Source organism: Convolutriloba macropyga, chromosome 7, assembly GCF_964194025.1.
Source record: "Convolutriloba macropyga chromosome 7, txConMacr16.3, whole genome shotgun sequence".
Lineage (NCBI taxonomy): Eukaryota > Metazoa > Xenacoelomorpha > Acoela > Convolutidae > Convolutriloba > Convolutriloba macropyga.
Genome location: NC_134474.1, coordinates 19860303 through 19883920, shown reverse-complemented (window position 1 = coordinate 19883920; position 23618 = coordinate 19860303). Strand labels below are relative to the sequence as shown.

Genomic DNA, 23618 nt, shown 5'->3' with positions numbered 1-23618 from the left:
TTTGCCTCGCATTTTGATGTTCTCTGACTTATTATCTCGTCTAGTTAATTAAAGGTCGCATATCACATTATTGATACCGATGAAAGGCACAAATAAGCCTATAATGTTTTTCGGCATTGCGCATTGTTTTTAAAGAATCGAAAACGGTTTTTTTTGCAAAAGTTAGTTTTTTTGTCGTTTTTTAGCGTATGGCATATTCTGAATAATTACAGATATCAATTGCTTTCCATGGAGAAATAATTGAACCTCTGTAATGATTTCATTACCTATGTTGATAGCTAATGTTTTTATGTTATTAATTGCTTTCAAAAATACTAATGTATTTCTTAGTAAAACTTGATACCTAGTATCATTTTTCAGATGTCACATATCACTTTTTTGGTGTTCAAAAGAAGATGCTGTTGATTTTTTGTTATAGTTTGCTGAATAAGTTATGTTTTTAACGGCTTAGACACGCGTTTTCTTGCAAAATTTAATTGATATTTTGTTTTCTGTATTTGTTGTTTGTTTTTATTGATGTACGACATATTCTTTGTAATGATAGTTCTCAATTTCTTCAAATAGAGGTTTGATTGAGCTTAAACTTATTTAAGGATTTAAGTTGTTATCCAATGTTTTCATTATTTGAAATTATTTGTTTTCAAATAATGTAAACGTTTTTTTTTAACTCTGCCCTCTGTTCTTTTTTGTCTACTTGCTACTGAGTCTCATTAAGGACTGGTTCCACCTTTTTTCTAGTGAAACAAATTATTTTGTCTGGTTTTGGTTTTGTGTCGCTATTTTGACTTTGTTATTAAATTTTAAAATAGACAGTGGATGTTAATATTGTTTATATGATTTTGTTTTTCTTGTCTGGTAGTCTTACTAATGGCAGGCTGCATCGGCTTCTAGAGTGGCAATGTTTAATTTACTAAGAGATTTGATCTGGAAGCTTTTTTATACACACTATTATTGAACAATAATTGAATTTTTGATGGTTTCTTTCGTTCAGTTTGGTAGACAATTAAGCCGAAAAGCGAAAGCAAATTACCGAGCCTCCTTGTGTCAGATATCAGTATCATCTAGTATCATCTAGTATCATCCTCATCAGATGATGAAATGTTTCTACCATCTCAACAGCCACAACCGTCAATAGTACCATTCGATATTGAATCGCCTCCAGAAACACACGAAGAACAATTTGCTTTAACTGATAGAAAAATAAGAGCCAGACCTTATAACCCAAAACGAAAACCAGAGAAAAGTTCATTCAAATCAACAGACTACAGACAGCGGAAAAATGTACGCGGATTTAAACGTGATAGAGAAATAATGTTGCATCAAGAAGATAGAACAAACCCTTACCTAACCAACCAAGTTAGAAGATCAGGCAGTCCTAGACCAAAAAATGCACGTGCCAGACTGGAACAAGAAGAAAAACGCGAAGCAATAAAAGCATCAGCACAAGCAGCACAACAGTCAAATACACCAAGTAGAGAGACAAAACTAGATCAAGTTAGAGCAAGTATAGCAAAATATTCAGGGAAAAAGCCCAGCAGTTCAACAAACAAACCAGTAACTAGATCTCAATCGAAAAAATCTTCACCAGGCTCATCTAATCAAAATTTAAACCATTTTAGTCAAGAAATAAATGCAACATATCTAAGTTCTCCAACAGATATCTTATATTCACCATACTCTTTTGCACACTGTATATCAGCAGACCTTGCAATGGCAAAGGGATTAGCCCGACAAGTCAAAAGCTGGTACCCAGCAGCCCCAAGTGCAATTAGACTTAGATATCCACCTGATATTGGCTGTTTTAATCTACTTCGACCCCATTTCTGAACGTTATATCTTCAGTTTAGTTACCAAATTCAGATACTACCACAAACCCACTTACGAATCAGTATTAGCAAGTCTCTATGAACTGAGAGAAATAGTAATAGATGCAGGAATTACACACTTAAGTCTTCCAAAACTCGCCAGTGGCTATGATAAATTGGATTTTAACATCATTTTTGAGCTTATATGTCAAGTCTTCGACCCTCTACCCATAACCATCTATATCCATTAGTATGTACAGACCCAGTACAGTCCAGCAGTACCCTTCATCCTCCTCAAAAGCCCAACAAGCCTGAGCAACTTATCCCTAAAGCCCAAAAATTGCCAAAAAACCAAAAATTTTTGACCTCAAAATCCAGTTATTTTGATATATCTCCAAAACTACTTGTCCGAACCTGGATTAACCTATTGTTCTGAAAAGCCCTCATCCAGTAGAAGCGATTCCAGCCATTATTGACCCCATTCGACCCGTTCTAAGTACCAAAAACTTAGCCTAAAATTGACCCTTCCGAAAATCCTAGGTTCACTTCAGAAAAATAGTCATAAAATTGTGAAAAATGCCCCGATCACCCCAAACTTTTGCGCTGCAGCATTTTTCAAGCCGAGGAACCCACATGCAAATTTTGAAGCGATTTGGAAAACTTTAAAAATCGAGTGAAGCTGGAGCCCGATTTCGATTTTTGACACTTTTCGAATCCGCTCGAATTCAATGATAACTCCTACAAAAAACCTTCAAAAAGACCCATTTTATAGCCCTAGACCATCCTACTGCTCACGCTTGACATCCCAGTACCCAAAAATCCCGTCAAAAATCAATAAAATTTGAGTTACAACAAAAATATCGAACCCTACCAAAGTGCGTTAAAATTGATTAAAATGTAGTGTAAATTATACCCCAAAAATATGCCAAAAACTGTCACAAATGCCTCCAGCAGCTACTCACAGCTGCCACCCTCATGTTACAACCTCAAACAACCGTTAAAACCCAATATTTCCAAGTATATGTTGAAAAATGACGACAAAACGAAAATCGCGCTTCTGCTTCAATTCACTGCTTCAAAAATTTTGTCATTTTATCTCCCATATGACCCGATTGAAGCCACCTATACCCCCTACAACCCTAGTGCAACCCCGCACTAGCTCTGTAGTACCATAAAAACCAGTCCCAGCTCATCCCAGTATCAACTATGAAGACTTAAACCCAAATAAGCTCTCAAAACGCCACAATTTTGTCAGGAAAAATCCAGTTATTTCCCACTAGAGTCAAAATTATTCACTTCTGACAACAATTAACCATACCATCAGCACTCCCACATCTATATCTCTCAGAATATGCACTCACAGCCCCCTAGTGCCAATACAAGCTGAGAAAAGACTGCCAAAGTAACTAAAATCACAAAAAATCGAGTGTAATTTCAAGAAAAAGTGATCAAAAATGCATCTTAATACCCGAATATGCCCAATTTTATTGTTAATTCAGTTAGCCTCACTCATGAGCAGTCCAACCATAGCAATATCAATCATTCTGAACAAGTTCTTCATAGCCTCATAGCCAATAACCTGTCCCCTATCCGAGCCTTTTCAAAAAACCCAGGTTCACTGCAGCAAAAACGTTATAACTCGTAAAAAAATAGTTGAAACTGCCCAAATTTTTGCGCTGCAGGGTTTTTTGAGCCGATAAAGCGATTCACCAATTTTGAGCTCAATCGAAGCATTTTAAAAATTGAGTGACGCTGGGCCCCTCAATTTTGGAGACTTTTTGAAAATTCACGCACATGTTCATAAAATCCAAAATATTGATCGAAAACCTGATATTATTAGCCTAAAACATCCGCATGCTCAAGCTCTACACGCCCACATTAAAATATCGAAAATTGTTAAGTAAAAAGTTGAAATAATAGCAAAATACTGAAGCTTACCAAACTCTTCTCAAATTCGTCAAAACAGAGCCAAATTTAGAACATAAAAATAGTATCAAGTAGCCGAATTATGAGCCCATATCCAATATTCAGTCTCCCTAGTAGTTACCCAAGCCCAATAAACCCATACAATTGCACAGAATTTCATAAATGTTGAAAAAAAAGAAAAAATCGAAAATTGCAGATATTTCTTAAAATTTGGTCAGAAATTCTAAAGTGAAAAACTCAATATATACCCCTACTTATATCCTCAACCCCCCCACAAAACAAGTCTTGATATATTAATTACTACCATATTAATAAGCACCTTATTAAATATTAGTAGAACCAAGTATATTAGTCAGTATATTAGGCTATATTACACCAAACTACAACTAAACATATACAGCTAAAAGTCAGTTAATAAGTTAAATAAATAAATATAAATAACTAGTTATACTGCCGTCTCCTCCATCTCAACTCCTCCCTCATCTTCCTGATCTTCACTCTCTTCCCTCTCCCTCCTTCTTCCCACACATCTTCCTCTCCTTCTCCTTCTCCACATCCCAACAATCCCGAATAATATGAATAATAATATGAATACTATTAATAATATTGAGTCCCAATTCCAACTACTTCATCCGTCTTCTAAGCTAATATCTACAGTTGAACTAATATTGATATTACACCCTGGGTGACGCAAACGAGACCAGTGAACCCGGTTCCTTGACACAAACCTGGTCCCGTTGCCGCAGCACCCCAGAGTGATATTATTCGGCCCGGCAGTAATATTGAAACACATATTGATATCAAATAATCTGAAAAACTCGAGAAAAACATGTAAAGACTGCATAATTCGACCCCCCCCCCAACCACTACCCCATCATCACACACCCATTATTCAACCAAATAACCACACTTCAACATGTTTAAACACCATATTCAGTAGTAATATCAATAAATACACACATCAGCACACATCACCTAAAAGTAAAGTACACCTGAAATAAACAAACATCACATAAACAAGTGCCATATTGAGAAAACTAGATCTAGAAGCCCGAGTAAAAGTAACTAAATGAGCAAATAAACACCGGAAGACCAAATAGAGCCAGTTGAAACACTCAGAAGAGCCACATCAGTAGAAGATTGTCCTGAAACATAGTCGATATTATTGAAATATGAAAATGTTACTCACAATTGTGTTGAATCTCTTACTTTTCGGCCCCACTTTTGAAACCCCGATTAATACAGAAGCAGCTCTGGATAAAGGCATCATCTTCCATAAAGAAGGAAAGATTCTGATTACCGAAAAGTTCATAAATGTGGAATTTTTAGTACCGTTTCCTCGCTGTAATTTCACTATCAGACAACAAGTAGAGACTCTACTTAATGAACTCTCAAAAAAATGGATCACGCAATCGGAATTTTGCAACCTTACCCATAGCACTAATTACCGGAACCAAACAGCTGCCTTCAATGTTGATTGGCTTTACACGAAAATACTCAATGAAACCAAAGAAGCCGAAATTGAAGTCCTAAAATTGTGCAACGAGACTGAAAAACTCCTTACTAGAGTCGAAGAAGACCCTCACACTCGACAAAAACGAGCCGCCCCGCTTGCAATAGCAGCCGCAGTTGCTGGAATTGGACTCTTTGGTCCAGGAATCGCAATGAGTAGCGGAGGATGCGGTGGAATCACAGGAATTTTCGGATCTTGTCAGCGAACGTCTCAAAACGCTGAAAATATCGATCGATTAGCTAACAGTTTCAACAGCCTCAATGACTATGTAATGGAAATTGGCGCACAAACCGATGAGAAATTCTTCTTAGTTGCTGACGAACTTGCAAAGGTTTACAAAGTTCAAAACGAAATGCAAGAAAACCAGAACAGAAACTGGAAACTAGTAGAGGAACAGTTCGCAATTATAGATCATAATCTGAATGCACTAGCAACCTGCATGGAAATCCAATCATCACAGCAACAATTGAATTTTAACTTTGATACAGCAGCTTCATTACTTCTCACTCTTTATGCAGATATTAAAAGTTACAGAGCAGCCTTATATTCTTTTCGAATTAATGTTATAAATGCCATTCCTACTTTGCTTGACAAACGTCTTCCAATCTCTTTAGTGCCTCGTAAATCTTTGATAAAGATCCTTGACTCAGTCCATGATAGCCAAAAGAACGCCCCAGATCGTCTAACTTTGGCAATACCCATGACTGACATACTTTCGTACTACGATGCAAAATTAGTACAAGAGATTTCGACAGTTGAAGACGGACTTTTACTGACTCTAGCCATTCCCCTAGCCTCTAGCCAGACAGTGTTTGAAGTTTATCGTGCAATAGTAATCCCTATGCCTCAGAAGGACTCCGTAGACGCCTTACGATATGTAATAGAGGGAGAGTACTTAGCAATCTCAGAAGGACAGATGGAAACCACAGTACTGACGAAAGCTCAGTATGACAACTGCCTTGGATCGCCACGATACAGAATCTGTCATGAGACAATGGAAACCCACCTAGGATTCTCCTCGTGTCTAGCAACCCTCAAGTTTCACCACACAATCTCAGCATTGAAAGTATGTGATACAGAGAAGGTTGTGTTACCCAACCCAGAACGAGCACAGAACCTTGGATACGGAATTTGGCTCCTAACATCAGCTTCAAGTGATTTTACCCTTAGTGAGATTGGTATGGATGAAAATGGCCAACACACCAATATTCCTCATAAAGGTTGTAACATCTGTTTAATCACATTAAAATGTGGACATACAATGTTCAGTGACAACATTAAGATTCGAGCTGATTTACAAAGTTGTCAGTACCTTCCAGCAACCAGAATTAATGTTAAATTACCAGATCCATTTGCCCATTTAATTGATTCAGTGCCTAACATACATGAACTTCCGAAATATGACTCTCCCACCGAAGCAAATCTCGATTTATTGAAGAAAGTTAAAACGGAATTTATTTACTCGAACAGAAAATTATCAACAGAGTCACTAGATGCCATAGCAAAGCCAATTACCACTGAAATGAAGTCATTTAAACCAGCACTTATTGACAAACTTGAATCTTACGTTCCGATCAAACTTTCTCTTCCACTAACAATCATTGTCTTTATCGGAAATCTAGCGTTACATATTTTCTTCATGTTCTTATACCATAAAGTAGCCTTTGTACGACGAATGGTACCGAATTTCATGAAGCTCAACGGAACCAATGTACCGCTAAACCCAGTGGTTTCCGTGCCCAAACATCTAAAAGCAGATGTAGTCACAACTCTTGCCAAACAACTCAAGCAACCGCCAACAGTCATCTCTCCAGAAGAACTTGGAACCCTCAAACGACAACGACGAAATTCCATGCCTGCAACTTCTACCATATCACTCAACACCATGGACCGATTTAACACAGACGACGAACTGGACCATCAAGCTCAATCCCGAGAGGAGAGTATGCTTTGAGTTCTTGATAGTCTTATATAAGTTTGACAAGTATTATTCCTCTCACACATTAAGTATCTCTTCATTCATTAAGCTTAACTAATCAGTGCTTCATAAGTTCAAACTAGTACCTCAATTCACAACCTAAACCAGTGCTTTAAACCATCCCTCCAATTTAACCATATGTGTCTCCTCCTCAAAAGTTTAGAGCCATTATTCACAGAAATAACCATGATTACTCCCAGTGCTAATTCCCGCTGTTCTTTTAACCGTCACTTTATCTTATGTCTTCACTCTTTTTTTTCTGAATTAGCGCATTTTATCTCACATAAATGTTTCTTTAAAGCCTTTAACCTTGTCTCAACCTTCTTCATTTTATGTTTATCTTAACTTAACCTTTATTTCCCTTAACTTCTTTAATTGTCTTTACCTTAAATGCTTTCGTTCCAAAACTCTTTTCTAAGAAAATATAAATTGGGTGGCTCCAACAAAAATATGTGTATATCCTTATACTTGTGCAGATTATATGTTTTATAGAAAAATTGTAAAAACCCAGTTCCTTCTCAAAATTTTCATGGAAAATTTTCCTAATGTCGGGTAGTGTCACGCACCTATTTCGTCCCTCATAGTTACGTGATGATATTCCTTAAAATATCCATAATTAAGTGCTTTATATTAATTAATATTCAGTTAGTTTCAAGGCCATATATAGCCAGTATTCCCATCTAGGCCTGTAACCTCTAATTTGTTTATGTTTACGAGAAACAACCGCAGATTGACAGTTTTACTAGCAAACACTTCAAGTGCCTAAAAGCCTCAATATTTACTTTTTTGAGTTTCTTGATGATAAATTCACATAATCAGTAAATAACTTCATGAGAGATTATGTACTTGGTGAAGTAATTATTCTGATAAAGTAGGTGCTAATACGGAACTTGTATATGTACTTAACAAACATCAAGAGACGTACAAAAGCCGGAAATGCCCAACTTGTAGATCAGTAAATATTTGCGAAGGACCAATACAACTCAAGGCACAATCTTGCGGAACCCACTATCACGAGAACACCGGAGAACCAGCCTGACAATCAGTTGCCTATCGTCTTATAAAAACTTGATAAAACTCGAGAAACTTCTTGTTAAAATTATTAAACAATTCTTGCTAAAAATAATTAAAGATTGAACTGGAAATTCTCTTGAAAACCTCCAAGTTTGGTAAACTTAGTTACAGAAGAAATAGCGACTAACTTAACATTAAAAAGCAAGGCAAACTAGTGGATATATCACGCATCTGAACCGCTCAATAAAAGGCTATTACTAGCTAATTATATTCAAAATATATCTGCTAAAAATCGCACTGTGAAACACCAAAATAAGTCCTTATAAAATGCTAATTATTCAAGTTAATTACTTTAAATATAAACCTCAATAACACCACGAGGAACACTATTAAAAATCAGTGCGTAACAATTTTCAACCTCAATTTTGAAGAAATTATTCGATCATTACACAATGCACTTAATGGGGGCGCTTGAAAATCCACTTAAAATTGTCTTGTCAACGATGTGCATTGGTGACAATTTTTTTAAATGTTTTTTTGAGAGCAGTCGATATGGTTTGTTTCTTCAAGAAGTTCAAATTGTTCAGTTTTTGGCCTGTTTGACTTGACTTTCTTTTGGACTTTCTCCTGAGTATTCTTGTGATGATTGTATTTCAAGAGCAGCGACTGAGTTTTGATGATAAATCTTGAAGATGTCATTTAAAGTTTTATTTTTCTCTTATTAGAATTTTTCACAGCTACCCATTGACTGAACCCGGAAAAGTATGACTACTTTGTTCAAAATGATAATTTTTGAGCTTCAGTGGATCAAGATTTTCGAAGAACCTTTCCAGATTTTGATTTATGTCAACTGATGTCTCAACAAAATAAGGCGTTAGCTCTCCTCGGACCCTAATTTTGTGTTGACCAGGAAAGTTTGTTACCTCGTTGAAATTTCCAAATTCTAAATGGTGTCGGTATTCTTATTCAGCGTAGCGCCTGTCCAATAAATCTTATTTGAAGAGATAGTTAAGCAAAGTGACATCTGACGTATAGATGAGTAGTTTCTCGAGTTCTTGACCAAGTTTAATTTCGAGTCTCTTGTGGAGTTTGCCTGATGTTTTTTGAATTTCTCTCGAAGAGAAGCGATTATTTCAAACGTGCGTGTCTTTTTTCCATGGAAAATTTTTGCTTGACTGGTTTTTGACTTTTTGTGTGACTTTTGTCCTTGACTTTCTGCGTTTCGCGTGATCTAAAGTTCTCTCTCATTCACAATTTCAAGCAGCTGAACTCAATTGGCGGCAATTTAATACTAAAAGTCAAATGATAAGTGCGCCGAAATTGGTACCATTTTCACTTTAAATCGTAATAGTGGTATATATTAACCTCTAATGATTGATTCGAGGCTAATTGATTAGAGCTTCCAGTAGCTGTTCGAGAGCAATCCTTCCATTCTTAGTTGGTTATGTTGTTTATGCAAGTTTTCTCTAGACTGATTTCACCTTCAGTTATTAATAGCCGCACAGCGATATCTAGGGCTATTATTGGCCTTCTCTTGGTTTTTTTTATTTCGTCGTCACGATTTTTGTTACGACCATATGACGTCACAACCACTTCAAATCTGCTTTTTGTTCATTCGTTCATGCAATTTCAACTGAACTGCGTGTGTGACGTCATTTTTCGCTCTTAGTGGAGCGAGTTTTTTGTTGACTCACGTGTTTAAATTTTTGGTCACACTTGACTTACCTCACTCTCAATAATGACTTCCTCACTTTGAAATTGACTTTTATTTACTTTAATTCAAAGAGATAAGGTCAAATTCGTGTGTGTCACTCTAAATGAAGGTTATTTGAGAGCAGCTAATGGAGGCAGCAAAAACTTATACAGATTTTTAATCAAAATATAACATATCATCCTTCAATGAAAAGAAGAATTTTTTGGTGTCTTTTTTACTGATTTTCCGAGACTGCAGATCTACGAAGCTATTGCGGCTATTTTCTGGCAATCTGCCAGCTATGTTCTTTTTTGCCTTTGAGTTTTTCGTTGCGTATGATCAAAATTGCTGTTTCTCATTCATAATGTTAAGAAGCTTAACTCAATTGGCTCGAATGTTCAAATTTTGTTTTTTTTGAACTACAGGCTGTAACAATATCATTTGAGGACCCGTAGTGATGTTGAAGTCTCTCTGAAACAATATACAGTCATCCTCCCTGCTGGAGCAGCCTTCAAGAAAATTGAGCTTCGCCTATTTTGGAGCATTTCGTAATACTTTCCCAATTTAATTTTTTTTCGCTCAGTGTTTAAACCGGAAATGTTAAACCAATCTGCGATGAAAATATTTGTTCTCACTAAACGTGCTCACTTGACTGCTTTAAATTTATCTGTCTGCCTGTCTCAGCTTCAATTTTTCTCTAAAAACTCTTTGCTGGTTGAAGGCTTATGAAGTTCATTTCTTCGCAATTTAACAGGCATTTAACTCTGCAGTTTCAAAGGAACTTCTGTCTGACTAATGATTGTCCCTTATTTCTCACTACGATGTTTTCGCGGACTTTGGGCATCGGTAATAAGGGTGATTCACTCTGGAATATTGACTAGATTTGCGATCCATCTATTACGAGTTAACTAGTTTATACAATGACGCAATCAGTGCAAACTGCTCTTCATGCGCGCAATTGTACTCGGTTTTTGTTGTAACCCAATTATGCCAAACAAGTAGATGATAATATGTAACATGGTATTTTTAGGTAACAAAGAAACACGGGCGCACATTTTTATTCGTGCTTTTGCATCAAATATGCTAATTTCCCTGCCTTCTAGTATAAATCCGGAGATCATTGCTTTTAATATTGGAACAATTTTAGCGGGGTCCCTAACTCAATTTTGTTTTTCCTGGTCTAGTTTCAACCTTTTTGTGCTCGTAGAACTCTATAGTCACGTTAATTCAAGTTGTATGTGAGCTCTCTGCTTTACGAATAGGGGTGTTCGTTTGCTCAAATTCCATGCGTTCGTATCATATTCGCAGAGGTATACTAAACAGCATAAATGGCAGCAGGAACCCTTAAAAAGACAACGGAAACTTTTTCTGTCACTAAAACAATTAGTTCTTTTTTCTATTACTAAGGCACATTCACCAAAATAATTTTAAGCTTTTCACTTTTCATCTGAACTAAAACTCTGATTTCCATTGCCACGGCATTTCCGTTTAATTGCTCTCAAACGAAGTTTGTAGCAATTATAATTGTTCTGTTGGTCTTTTTTATGCGATTTTTTCGCTTGACCGATTTTTTGTCTGACCCATTTGACTTTTCGTCCTTAACAACGGAATAAACTGGTAGCGCCCTGCGGGCATTAAGTTTCATTAGAGGCCCTTAGCCGAGTTTGGTGGTCCGTCAAGTGCTTATTGTGGTGAAGCTACTGGGAAGGCCGTAGTTTAAGGTTTAAAGGTCATTTTTTGTTTGGTCAATTTTCCGTTTTTTCGAAGTTTTTGTTGGACCAGTCTTTAATTAAGGGGCTGGTTGAAGTTGATAAACATTCTTTTAAGCAATATGTACTTTTTTGACCATTTTTAGTGCTATATGTTTTGGTAATTCAAACGAAAACACGCAAATTTATACTAATTTTCACATTTTTTTAAGCATTTTGGAATTTTTTGTCATTTCTGAGGTTTTTTGCCCAAGATTTCCAAGAATCTCCTCTAGGGTTTGATAAGAGGTTACTACATAGTTTGTGGGGGTATTGGATTGGTTTTCAACATTTTAACATCACAATTTTCAGCATTTTTTAATAAATTTTTTCGAAATTTTTAAATTTTTTGTCATTTTTAGGTTTCTCCAACCTCAAGGGCCACTGAACCTCCTCCAGGGTTTGATAACAGGTTACTACATAGTTTCTAGATGTAATGGAATGTTTTTCAAGATTTTTAAGAAGAGCAATTTTAAAAAAAAATATTTGCTTTTTTTAATCTTATTGAATTTTCTATCATTTTTTCGGTACCAAGGTCCTAGTTCTCCATGGTTTGATGATAAGCTGTCGCATAGTGTCTAGAGTTAATGGAATGGTTATCAATATTTTAATGACTCGAGTTATAGCAATTTTTGACAAAATTCAATTTTTCTTCAAATTTTTGGAGAATTATCATCATATTCTAAGTTTATTGATCTTTATGAGCCAGTGAAACCATTTTAGGCTTATTAAATGGATACTGAGTGGTCTCTTGAGATAATGGAATGGTTCTGAAGATATCATTATGACAATTTTTATCAAGATTTTGTTGACATTTGCAATTGTTTTTAAAATTTTTGATTTTTTTATCCTATTTCACGATCATTACTGTTAACGAATCTTCTTAAGTCTTGCCGATGGGTTACTTTACAGAACTGCAGAAATGAAAAAGGGGTTTGGAATGTTTTCTCTGCTAGGAAATTCTATTTTTTTTTAATTTTTGCATTCAGTTTTTCTATACAATTGCTAACCAGAAAACTAGAACTTGCAGAGTCAAATCCCATCCTGGAAAATATTCCAAGCTCTCTCTCCCTCTCTGTTGGTTGGAGTTCCTTTCCTTCCTTTTCTCGTTCACATTTTAACTCTCTCTCTCTCTCACACACACACACACTCTCTTTCTTTAACTCATTTGTTGATACCGCACTCCAGCTGCTGTTATGTGGCGTGATATCATCTATTACCCTCATTAACGCTGATTTATAGTAGATATGTTTAATCATAAATGATCTAACTAGAATTTTCTAGGAAATTATTGTTAATTGCTCTCAAACGAAGTTGGTACCAATTATAGTAATCCTGTTGGTCTTTTTATGCAATTTTTCGTCAGACCCATGTGACTTTTCGTCCTCAGAAATGGGATAAAGAATTAGCGCTCAGTGGGCATTAACCTATCATAGAGCCTTTTCAGTTGTTTGAGAGCAATTCGCTCGACGTTAATTGGTTATGTTTTGTACGTCGAAACTTTTGATCTCCAGCATTTTCCCTTAATTCGCCTTGATTTGTCTCTGACATCGAGGTTCTTTCTCTCTGACATTTCTTTCTGAAGACCCTGTCCCCTATTTTATGCAATTTTTCGTTTGACAGATTTTTGGTCGGACCGTTTTGACTTTTCATCATCAAAAGCGAGATAAACATGTAGCGCCCCGAGGGCATTAAATTCTCTTAGAGCCTTTGGGCTTACTAGACTCTGGAAATTCGATTCACCGAAACTCGTTTGGAGACAGAGTTTGAATTCCCTTCCGCCCACTCCAACCCTTCACACAATCTCTACCACCTGCTCATTGTTGGACTCTTAAGCCAGCGCGTTGGCCAATCGTTTGTGACCAATTCGCCCGACTTTGTTTACCTTTTCAGATGTTCTTTTAGAAATTTTTAGCAATTATATTAGTCCTCTGGCTTTCGTTATGCGATTTTTTGCTTGACCGCTTTTTCGTCTGACCCTTTTATTTTTTTATCCTCAAAAACGGGATAGACGTAAAGCCCGGAGGGCTTTAAGTTCTCTTTCGGCCTTACTCCTGACTAGTCTCTAAGAATGCGATTCACCAAAACAATTTTAGGAGACAAAATCATTGGTGTGAATCAAGGTTCTTGCTCTTAAAACTCCCCTCCCACTCAAACCCCCCCCCACCTCACCTCGACCACCATCACCGCCGCCGCTGCCTACTCACCGCCACCACTCCGCCCCTCCTCCACCTCCACATGGTTATTTGGACCCCCGTACCGCCCTTGGAACCCATTGTCACCTAAGCCGCAGCTGCTACTACCGAAGCGAACCGCTCGCCGATTGGTTATGTTCAATGAATATTAACAATGATTTTTCAAAGTTCTTAATTTAACGAATTTGGCAGGAAGTCACTGAAATGAGTAATTATTTTTATAGCTGCGAAGCTGTAAGCTGAGCGTAGCTATATTGCGGTGCTCTTGGTTTTTTTTTGTTTCGTCGTCTGACGCTTCATTTTCGTTTTACATTTGTTCTAGAACATTCTGTCTCGTCACTGCTTAAATGGCTTTTTCGCGCTTGATTTCACGCTTTCTGCGTGACCTAAATTGCGGTTATTCAGAAACAGAATCTGTTCCTAAAACAAAGTTGATTGTAAGAAAACAAATTGTATGGTCCGACAGCCGAGTGGTTAAGGCGACTGGCTGGTAATCCGGAGATCGCCGGTTCGAGACGCGACAGGGAAAATTTTTTTGCACCCAAAAACAACCTCCTTTGAAATAAACTTGTAAGTTTTATAGGCGGCGGCGATAACTATTATCAACTCACTTCTGTATCTTTTTCCATCTGTATTTTACGGCACGCAAGTCTATTTCGCAGCTATTCCGGCAATCTGCCGGCTATGTTCTCGGTCAGTCATTTCTTTTGTCTTTTTACTTGCTCTTTTAATTTTTTTGAAGTTAAAATAATGAAGGATTCATTGAAAAAATGACGGGAGCATGAAGATTGTTTTGTTTGAAAAATTTAAATCAGCGGAGTTCTTTTTCCAAGCAGCACGTGTTTTTATTGACTTTGATAAAGAATCAATCGTTAAGTCGGATCTTTTCCGTTGGTGCCCTTCCCCCCAGTACGTTATGCCCCCCCCCCCCCCCCCTCAATTACAGAGCACGTGTCATTACATGTTAAATCATTATGTAAAAGTATGGCATCTGCCTCTGGGGCGCGCCCTCTATAATATGCACCCTCTAAGCTGGGGGGGGGGCAAACGGAAAAAATCCGTTAAGTCTTTTTGGGAGCACCTATTTTGTTTGTCTTCAATTAGTCTTGTGGTTTTTATTGGCATTCTGAGGCGCTATTTTAGCTGGAGTTTCAAGGCAAAATCTTATTTTTAGTTGGAGTTTCAAGGCAAATTCTTATTAAAGTTTTGCTTTATTTCTTCGTAAGTAAATGTCAACTTGAAATTTGAGACAAGCAGCAAACCTATGCATTCATTTCATTTTAGTTCGGACATTTGGAATTGGGTCTCGAGGAGAGCGACACAATTAATCAGAAAAAGAGCGTGATATCTGGTGCTGGAAGTATATGCAAAGTGCTTTACAATTATTCTGCACAACATCCAAGGTATGATTTTGTGGTTTATCTACTTCTTTCTGACAAAAATGTAGACAAATCCAAGTATTCAGATAAAACCAAATATTGATTAAAATGTATTTGTACAAACAATAACAGTTAAAGTTGAAGAAACGAGAAATGGTGTGTTGAAAGAGTATATAAGAAACTCTGTTGAAGAGTATATAGGAAACGGTACTTATTTAGCTTCGGCTTTTTTGCTGTTCACTGCGATATCAACTCCATCAAATATTACTTAATCGTTTTAGTTGCCTATCCCTAAAGGAGGGTCAAATCGTTCATGTGCTGGATCAGTTTGACTCCAATTGGTTGAAAGGAGAAATTGAAGATAGCTCAGATGAAGGAGCCAAAAAAACTGGCCTCTTTCCCACCAATCACGTCGAAGTTGTTGACCAGAGTGAATTTTGGCCGCTTTGCACTGCCCTGTTTGATTTCCAGCCTGATACGGAGCGTTCAACAAACACTGTTCCTGTATTACCCCTGCGAAAGGCCAGTAATTTTCCAACCCTCTAGAAATTATGAGTTAGAACTTTAAAACAGCTTGCCTTCTTTTGTTAAGTCAATTTTGGCCGATTTACATCTTTATTGGCGCGATATATAATACATATATCTGTCAATGAACTTATTTTGTCAAGCTTTTACGTAACTAAATTGACGTATCGTTGAAAGAGACCTCAATTGTTTGTTGTCTTGAGGCTTTTTCAATATCTCATACACAGATATATGCTTAGATGTTAGATAGCTCACATATGATGACGAGGAAATAGTTTTTTTTATGTGAAATGACATTTGACCAATTTTGGATTTCATGCTTCGCAAGATAAAACAGATTTCAACCGAAAACTATTAAGTTCATCTAAATTCTTCTTAACTTTTCAACCAGATGTCGTTTTCGAAGAAACGTTTGTCAGTTTTTTATGCTGCAATAAACTATCTGATTATTGGCATCAAGGCGATTACATTGGATACATTCGTGTACATGTATTAAGGATAGTTATTGTTCCCACCCACTTTAGTGGTTGAGAAACTGTATGCTCAAATGGATTTTTTTAATACCCCTGAACGGCAGTTGAGACTATTATGCTATTATTGGGCTTCTCTTGTTCTTTTTATAGCTGCGAAGCTGTAAGCTGAGCGTAGCTATATTGCGGTGCTCTTGGTTTTTTTTTGTTCCGTCGTCTGACGCTCTTTTTTCGTTTTACATTTGTTCACACAGCAAAGCTGAGAAAGTCAAATTTTCTGAATGACTTCTTCCTCTCACTAACGGCATTTGCGCGCGTGACGTCATTTCTCACTCGCTTTAGCTAAAGTTTTTAGGTTGTTTGCGTGATTAGATTTTGATCATACGTGACTTTTGCACTTTAAAACTTAAGTTTAATTTGAATTTGTTTAAGGTCAAAGGAACTTATATGTGCAGTAAAGGTCCTTAATAAGAGGCTTCTGTGGAATGAATTTTAACAAGTTTTTTAAATTTATCGCTGAATGTTTTTTAGCCTAGTTTTTTGAGCGGCGTCGATTTTTTTTTCAATTTAGATCTGTATCTGTTTCTATCTTTATTATATGGCACGCAGGTCTATTCTTTCGCAGCTATTCCGGCAATCTGCCGGCTATGTTTTGTCAAGAATTTTGTTAGAACCATATGACGTCACAACCAATTCAAATGTGCTTTTGTTCATGCTTTCATGGAATGTCAATTGAAGTGCGTGCTTGAAGAAATTTCTTACTCTTAGTAAACAAGTTTTTTTGTTCATTTGCATGATTAAGCTTTTGGTCACACGTGACTTACCTCAATCTCAGAAATTATTTCCGCACTTTGAAATGGACTTTTCTTGACTCTAATTCAAAGAGATAAGTGAGTGCGTGTCTCTCGAATCGAAGGGTATTGAGCACAGCTAATAGAAGCAGCAATAAGTTAACAGATTTCTAATCAAATTACAACATCCCAGCATTTCAAAAAAGTTTCTTTGTCCGTTTCTTTTCCTATCTTTTTGAGACTGTAAATCTACGAAGCTATTGCGGCTACTTTTTGGCAATCTGTCAGCTGTTAAGTTCGGTCAATTTTCGCCGACCGATATATCCATAGTAGAGGGTTGTGAGTGTTATCATTAGAAAGCCCGCCTAGCGTTGATTATATAATAAAAAAAGAATTTTCGAAATTCGTTTTTTGCCACGAAGTTCTCGAGGTTTAAAGTTTTGTGAAGTGTTGACTGATTTTTGTTGTTACTTATAGTGTATTTCGTTTTTATTTCTGCAGACAGAAGATTATTGTTGAACTCTGATCCAAATTTTTGGCTGAAATGTTTGCGAAATTTTTCAAATTTTGTTTTTTCATCAAAAGTAGCACCAAATAGTCTTTTTTTGTCAAAATTACGTGTTTTTAATCGATGAATCCCAATAGCAAGGCTAGTTTTGGTCTAATCGTTGTCTTTTACAGTCCATAAATAATTTGGATTGTAATCAGTCGCTGTCTTTAAAAAAAATATTTTGCCTTTTTATTTTACTTTTTTTTAATTGCTCTTGAACGTAGTTCATAGCGATTATTGTAAACGTGTGTCTTTTTTATGCAAAATTTTTGCTTGACAATTTTGACTTTTCGAGTGACTTTTACGCCCTTGACTTTTCGCATTTCGCGTGATCTAAAATTCTCTCTCAATCACAATTTCAAGCAGCTGAACTCAATTGGCGGCAATTTAATACTAAAAGTCAAATGAAAAGTGCGCCGAAACTGTGTCATTTTTTACTTTAAATGTTAATAGTGGTATATGTTAACCTCTAATGTGGTTATTTGAAGCCCACTGTAGAATTTCTTAGTCACACTTAGGCTCTCCCCCCCCACCCCCCCCCCCCCCCGACTGAAGCAGGCTGCAATTGATTGGAGCTCCCACTAGTCGTTCAAGAGCAATTCTTCCGACGTTTAGTCGGTTATGTTAAATACGCAACATAGTAATTCATATCAAGGCAAACTAAAGACAGGTCGAATTGGCTTCCTGTGGAGTTTCAACAAAACGTATACAGTTTTTTTTAATTGTAAGCTCATGGTCGTTTTGACTTTTAAAAATACTTCACTTTTTCGGTCCACTTGTAGTTTAAGCACAGCAAAGTCTGATGTTCATTGTTTATTGCATTTCTACGTTTTAACTATTGATTTTTTTATACTACGAGTTTTCACAAAAATTGTGATTTTAGGACAGTTCCCTATCTTTGAAGTTCTTTTTCGTGTTTTTTCAAGTTAGTGACATGTCAGATATCACATTATTGGCGTTCAAAAGAAAGCTTAATTGAACATATCGGTATCGTGTATTGCATATCACTTATCTTATATTGCATATGACATTTCTTATAACATTCTTATGGCCCTCTGATGATATTTCTTATAACATTTTTTTTCATATGCATATCTTTTTTTGTATATGACTTTGCATGACCACATAGTGGGTAGATTATGGCTTTACCGACTTCAACACCGTCTTGCAGAATTTAATAGGATCTGGGTTTTTGTCTATGTTTCGTTCTTTTTGTAGTCGTATGAAAAATTTTAGATAATTTCAGGTCTAAGCAGCCTCCTATAAATGAACAAGGGAACCTATTTACTGATTTCAGTTGACAGCTGAAGTTTTTCATGACTTCAGAAATGAATTGTTTTCGAAATATAGATGGATTTTTTTGCCTCGCATTTTGATGTTCTCTGACTTATTATCTCGTCTAGTTAATTAAAGGTCGCATATCACATTATTGATACCGATGAAAGGCACAAATAAGCCTATAATGTTTTTCGGCATTGCGCATTGTTTTTAAAGAATCGAAAACGGTTTTTTTTTTTGCAAAAGTTAGTTTTTTTGCCGTTTTTTTAGCGTATGGCATATTCTGAATAATTACAGATATCAATTGCTTTCCATGGAGAAATAATTGAACCTCTGTAATGATTTCATTACCTATGTTGATAGCTAATGTTTTTATGTTATTAATTGCTTTCAAAAATACTAATGTATTTCTTAGTAAAACTTGATACCTAGTATCATTTTTCAGATGTCACATATCACTTTTTTGGTGTTCAAAAGAAGATGCTGTTGATTTTTTGTTATAGTTTGCTGAATAAGTTATGTTTTTAACGGCTTAAACACGCGTTTTCTTGCAAAATTTAATTGATATTTTGTTTTCTGTATTTGTTGTTTGTTTTTATTGATGTACGACATATTCTTTGTAATGATAGTTCTCAATTTCTTCAAATAGAGGTTTGATTGAGCTTAAACTTATTTAAGGATTTAAGTTGTTATCCAATGTTTTCATTATTTGAAATTATTTGTTTTCATATAATGTAAACGTTTTTTTTTAACTCTGCCCTCTGTTCTTTTTTGTCTACTTGCTACTGAGTCTCATTAAGGACTGGTTCCACCTTTTTTCTAGTGAAACAAATTATTTTGTCTGGTTTTGGTTTTGTGTCGCTATTTTGACTTTGTTATTAAATTTTAAAATAGACAGTGGATGTTAATATTGTTTATATGATTTTGTTTTTCTTGTCTGGTAGTCTTGCTAATGGCAGGCTGCATCGGCTTCTAGAGTGGCAATGTTTAATTTACTAAGAGATTTGATCTGGAAGCTTTTTTATACACACTATTATTGAACAATAATTGAATTTTTGATGGTTTCTTTCGTTCAGTTTGGTAGACAATTAAGCCGAAAAGCGAAAGCAAATTACCGAGCCTCCTTGTGTCAGATATCAGGTTTTTTTTGACAGTTTGGTTCACCTCGAACGGGTTGGAATTGCAAAAGCTCATTAGCGATCATTCAATTCTGTATTCAATTTTGTATTCATTGGGCATATTAACGTTTTAGTTGCTCTCAAACAAAGTTTATAGCAATTATATTAGTCCTTGGTCGCGATATTTTGCTTGACCCATTTTTCGTCTTACTCTTTCGAATTTTTGTCCAAAAAACGGGATGAACAGGCAACGCCCCAACAACGCCATTAAGCTCTCTAGAGTTTGACTGAGTTTTTCTGTTATGTTCAATAAAATTAATTGCTCGAAAGAGAAGTTTAAAGCAATTGTTGTACTCTACTGTCTTTTTTCGCCTTTCAGTTGCTTAAGCACGAGAGCATTAAGTACCTGTATACCTCTCTTACGGCTTTAAGTGTTCGGTTCACTGAAGCTGCCGAGGAAGCACAGGGAAATTTTTAGTATTGGTACACCACGCCCCTTTTCTGTCCCTCTTTCTTGCGGAATACGGCGTGCCTCCCGAGCTTAACCTAGCTACATCAAAAACCAACCACGCTGCCTGTTTTTCGAGAAAATTTCCAATTGTAATAAGTTTTGTTTGGAAACAAGCTGTAAATGTGAAGTCAAAAGTCTGCTCTTGCAAAAGCACAATTCGCTAAGTTGCTCTATCTTTGACAAAACATGACAGAACAATTCTAACATAGGTAATTTGCTATTTTTAACTGCTCTCAAACAAAGTTTTCAGCAACTATTTGGGTCATGTGGATCTTGTTTGTACGATTTCTTGCTGGATTGGTTTTTCCTCTGATTGATTTGAATTTTCTCCATCAAAATCGGAATAAACTTGTTAAGCATTTTAGGGGGTAAACTTTCGGCGGCATTCAGTCGCTGTGTGAACTCTTAATGCTTAATGGGCTCTAAGTGTATGGTCCACTGAGGCGCTGAAGGAAATCATCAAGGGCAATTTTGCTAAGCTTGAACCCGTCTTTTCCATTGAGGCGTGCCTCCTTAAGCTTGAGCTAGCAACAATTAAACCAAAGCTCTTTGCTGACGTTTGAGCAGTTCGTGTGACGTCAGCTGATTATGTTTGTCTCAATTGTCAAAAACTGAAAGAGTTTCTTTCTGGGGTTTGTAAGCAGTTTTGAAGCTGACTGAGAAGTGTTGGTATTTAGGGAACCGTGATTGAATTGTTGGACAGAGTAGACCAGAACTGGGCCAAAGGTCGATTGCTCAATGCCACTGATGTTGGCATCTTTCCTCTCAATTATGTTGCGGTTAGTGAGTTAATAATGACTTGAGTTACATGCCATTTTACCCAATGCGAACGCTCCAGAATATATAATACTCAATAAAACAATGATACGGTTTATGTTCTTACGTCCTGTAAAGGCTGGATTGTAAATTTTCTCATCTCGGAAGACATAAAGCTATTATTCGTTAGTATCTTGGAAAACTATAACTTGGGAAATAACGTGACCGTGTATTCCAGGTTAATGGAGCCGCTCGGAAACTGCTTCAAAGCAAAGGTGCTGCATATCAAACTACTAAGTCTTCGACTCTTCCTTGCGCTTCGTTATCGTCGCCAGCGAACACCACAGCTGAAGCATTGAGCTTGAACGAACAACCTGATTTGATTCGGAGTCTAACCCCTTCAGAACCGCCGAAGCACGGGCTTTTTACTGCGCCCTCGCCGTCATCATCTATGACTCTAGAATTAAATCGACTGTCCATTAAGCCGAAAGAACCAAATGCTAGCCCAAGTCCAAGTTATTCAGAAGATTTTTCCGACACGGCTCAAAGTCAGTTTGTCGTGAGCGGATACGCGCCAACTAACTTCAAAGAGCAGCCACGTCGCCATAGTATGAATCCAGAAATGACGTCATCACAACCCGAATATTCTAGAATGACATCATGTTCATCCATGGCGCGGTTTGACAATCCAAGAAAAATTTCTGCTTCTGCCACGTTGTCTGCGCGACGGTCTTTAAACATGCAAGAACCGGCTACGGGAATTTATGGAAGCGATTATTATTATTCGTCAAGAAGTTCTGCAAATTTAGGTGCACCTGATCGTGTTTATCGGAATCCTTGGGTATTACGTGATAACAGCAGCTCTTTACCACGACTGTTTGTTGCAATTCATGACTACACAGCAGCTAAGAAGGACGAAATTGATTTGAAGCGAGGCAATACTTACATAGTGGACAGCATTTGTCCAGATGGATGGTACCAGGGAGTGGATGCATCCAGCTTCAAGTCCACTGAGCTGTTTACCATCCGAGGGGCGTTTCCCGGAAACTATCTGGTGCCAGCTGATATATCAGATGACATCATGCTCAAAAGTGAGTTGGCAATTTGTTATTATCTCGAAATGTTCTAACCTTATGAATCATAGTAAACTCAAACCTCTAATTATGACTATAAGATTTATGCTCTCTGGTATTGCTGATTTGGAGAAAATGCAAGCTATTTTAATTGAAACAATTTTCCAATCCAATTTATCGATCAACACTAATGATCTTCCCATTTTCTACTATCACTAACATTGACTCAGTTAACCATTTTCGTGATGTTTTAAAGCCTACGTTGCACGTTACTGTAAACGGAGGAAAGGTAAGTGTTCTTCTTGCCACTCATGATTGATGTATCATTTAGTATCTATATTTCCATGAAGTTACAATATGTCCGTAACAATGTGGCCCATGTTTCTATGCAAAAGCATGTAGCATGTACAAAATGTATATTTCAGTTCCATTGGAATGAATTTTTATAAGACCGTTATTTAAGTACTCTTATATTTACAGGAAGAATCTAGATTGTTACTATTATAAATTTTTGCGGTTGTAGATTATCCGTCCTTGATTTTTGAGGCAGTTTGAAGCAGTCTAAAGCAATCTGTTGCCTGTTCTTTGATTTTTTATCTGCGAAGTGCGGGCAAAGACGTTAACCAAATGTCACTATGATTTAAATTTTTGCAGCTGTAAAAAACAGTAGCTGAGCGTTGATATTCTACGGTACCCTTGGTTTTTCTTTGTTTTTTGGGCTAACGCTAAATTTTTGTTTAACGTTTACGGCGCATTGTTTCGAACGAGCGGCAATTTGCGCGTGCTCATACCACTCCTTAGTTGTTTAATAGCCGCCCTCATCTTCTCAGCCGGCTATTATAGTGCTCCTTTTTTTACGACTCGAAGAGGAGTATTGGAGAAATCCTTTTTTTTAATCAATTTTATTGCAGTGATTTTTGAACGCGAAATCAAACGCGTGAAAAAATTTGGAGTTATTTTGGGGCTGAACAAAAGTTAAGAGTGGAGCGAAAAGAGAGTGGTTTTTGTTCATGACGCTGTTTTTGAGAGAGCGAGAAATTGATGTATGAAAAAATTTTCTCTGAGAGAGCGAAATTTTTTTGTTCACGTGCGGCTTTTAAGAGCAACTTTTGATGGTTGTGAGGTTTGATTATGATATTGTATTAGTTTAAGGCTTGTTTTGATAGGAATTGAAGGTTTCAAGTAGTTAATTCTGGGTTTAATGCAAATTTGGAGGGTTTTGATCAGTTTTGCTGATTTTTAGACGAAATTTAATGATTTTTTGCGTTTTTTCGTATTAATGCTTTAACTGGGAT

The 23618-nt window shown here is 36.6% G+C and overlaps 2 protein-coding genes across 2 annotated transcripts in view; both read left to right on the top strand.

Annotated features, from left to right (window-relative positions):
- LOC142342683 (tubby-related protein 4-like) overlaps positions 1-23618 on the top strand; it is a 450983-nt gene that overhangs the window by 239721 nt on the left and 187644 nt on the right. The gene's annotated exons all lie outside the window — the stretch shown is intronic.
- Positions 1-23618, top strand: part of LOC142342973 (uncharacterized) — a 46097-nt gene that overhangs the window by 12503 nt on the left and 9976 nt on the right. Inside the window, exons 5-11 of the mRNA XM_075394654.1 lie at positions 5061-5575; positions 5882-7187; positions 13401-13441; positions 15157-15275; positions 15533-15773; positions 21172-21273; positions 21489-22341. Coding sequence (XP_075250769.1) covers positions 5061-5575; positions 5882-7187; positions 13401-13441; positions 15157-15275; positions 15533-15773; positions 21172-21273; positions 21489-22341 — 3177 coding nt within the window. The remainder of the gene's footprint in view (positions 1-5060; positions 5576-5881; positions 7188-13400; positions 13442-15156; positions 15276-15532; positions 15774-21171; positions 21274-21488; positions 22342-23618) is intronic.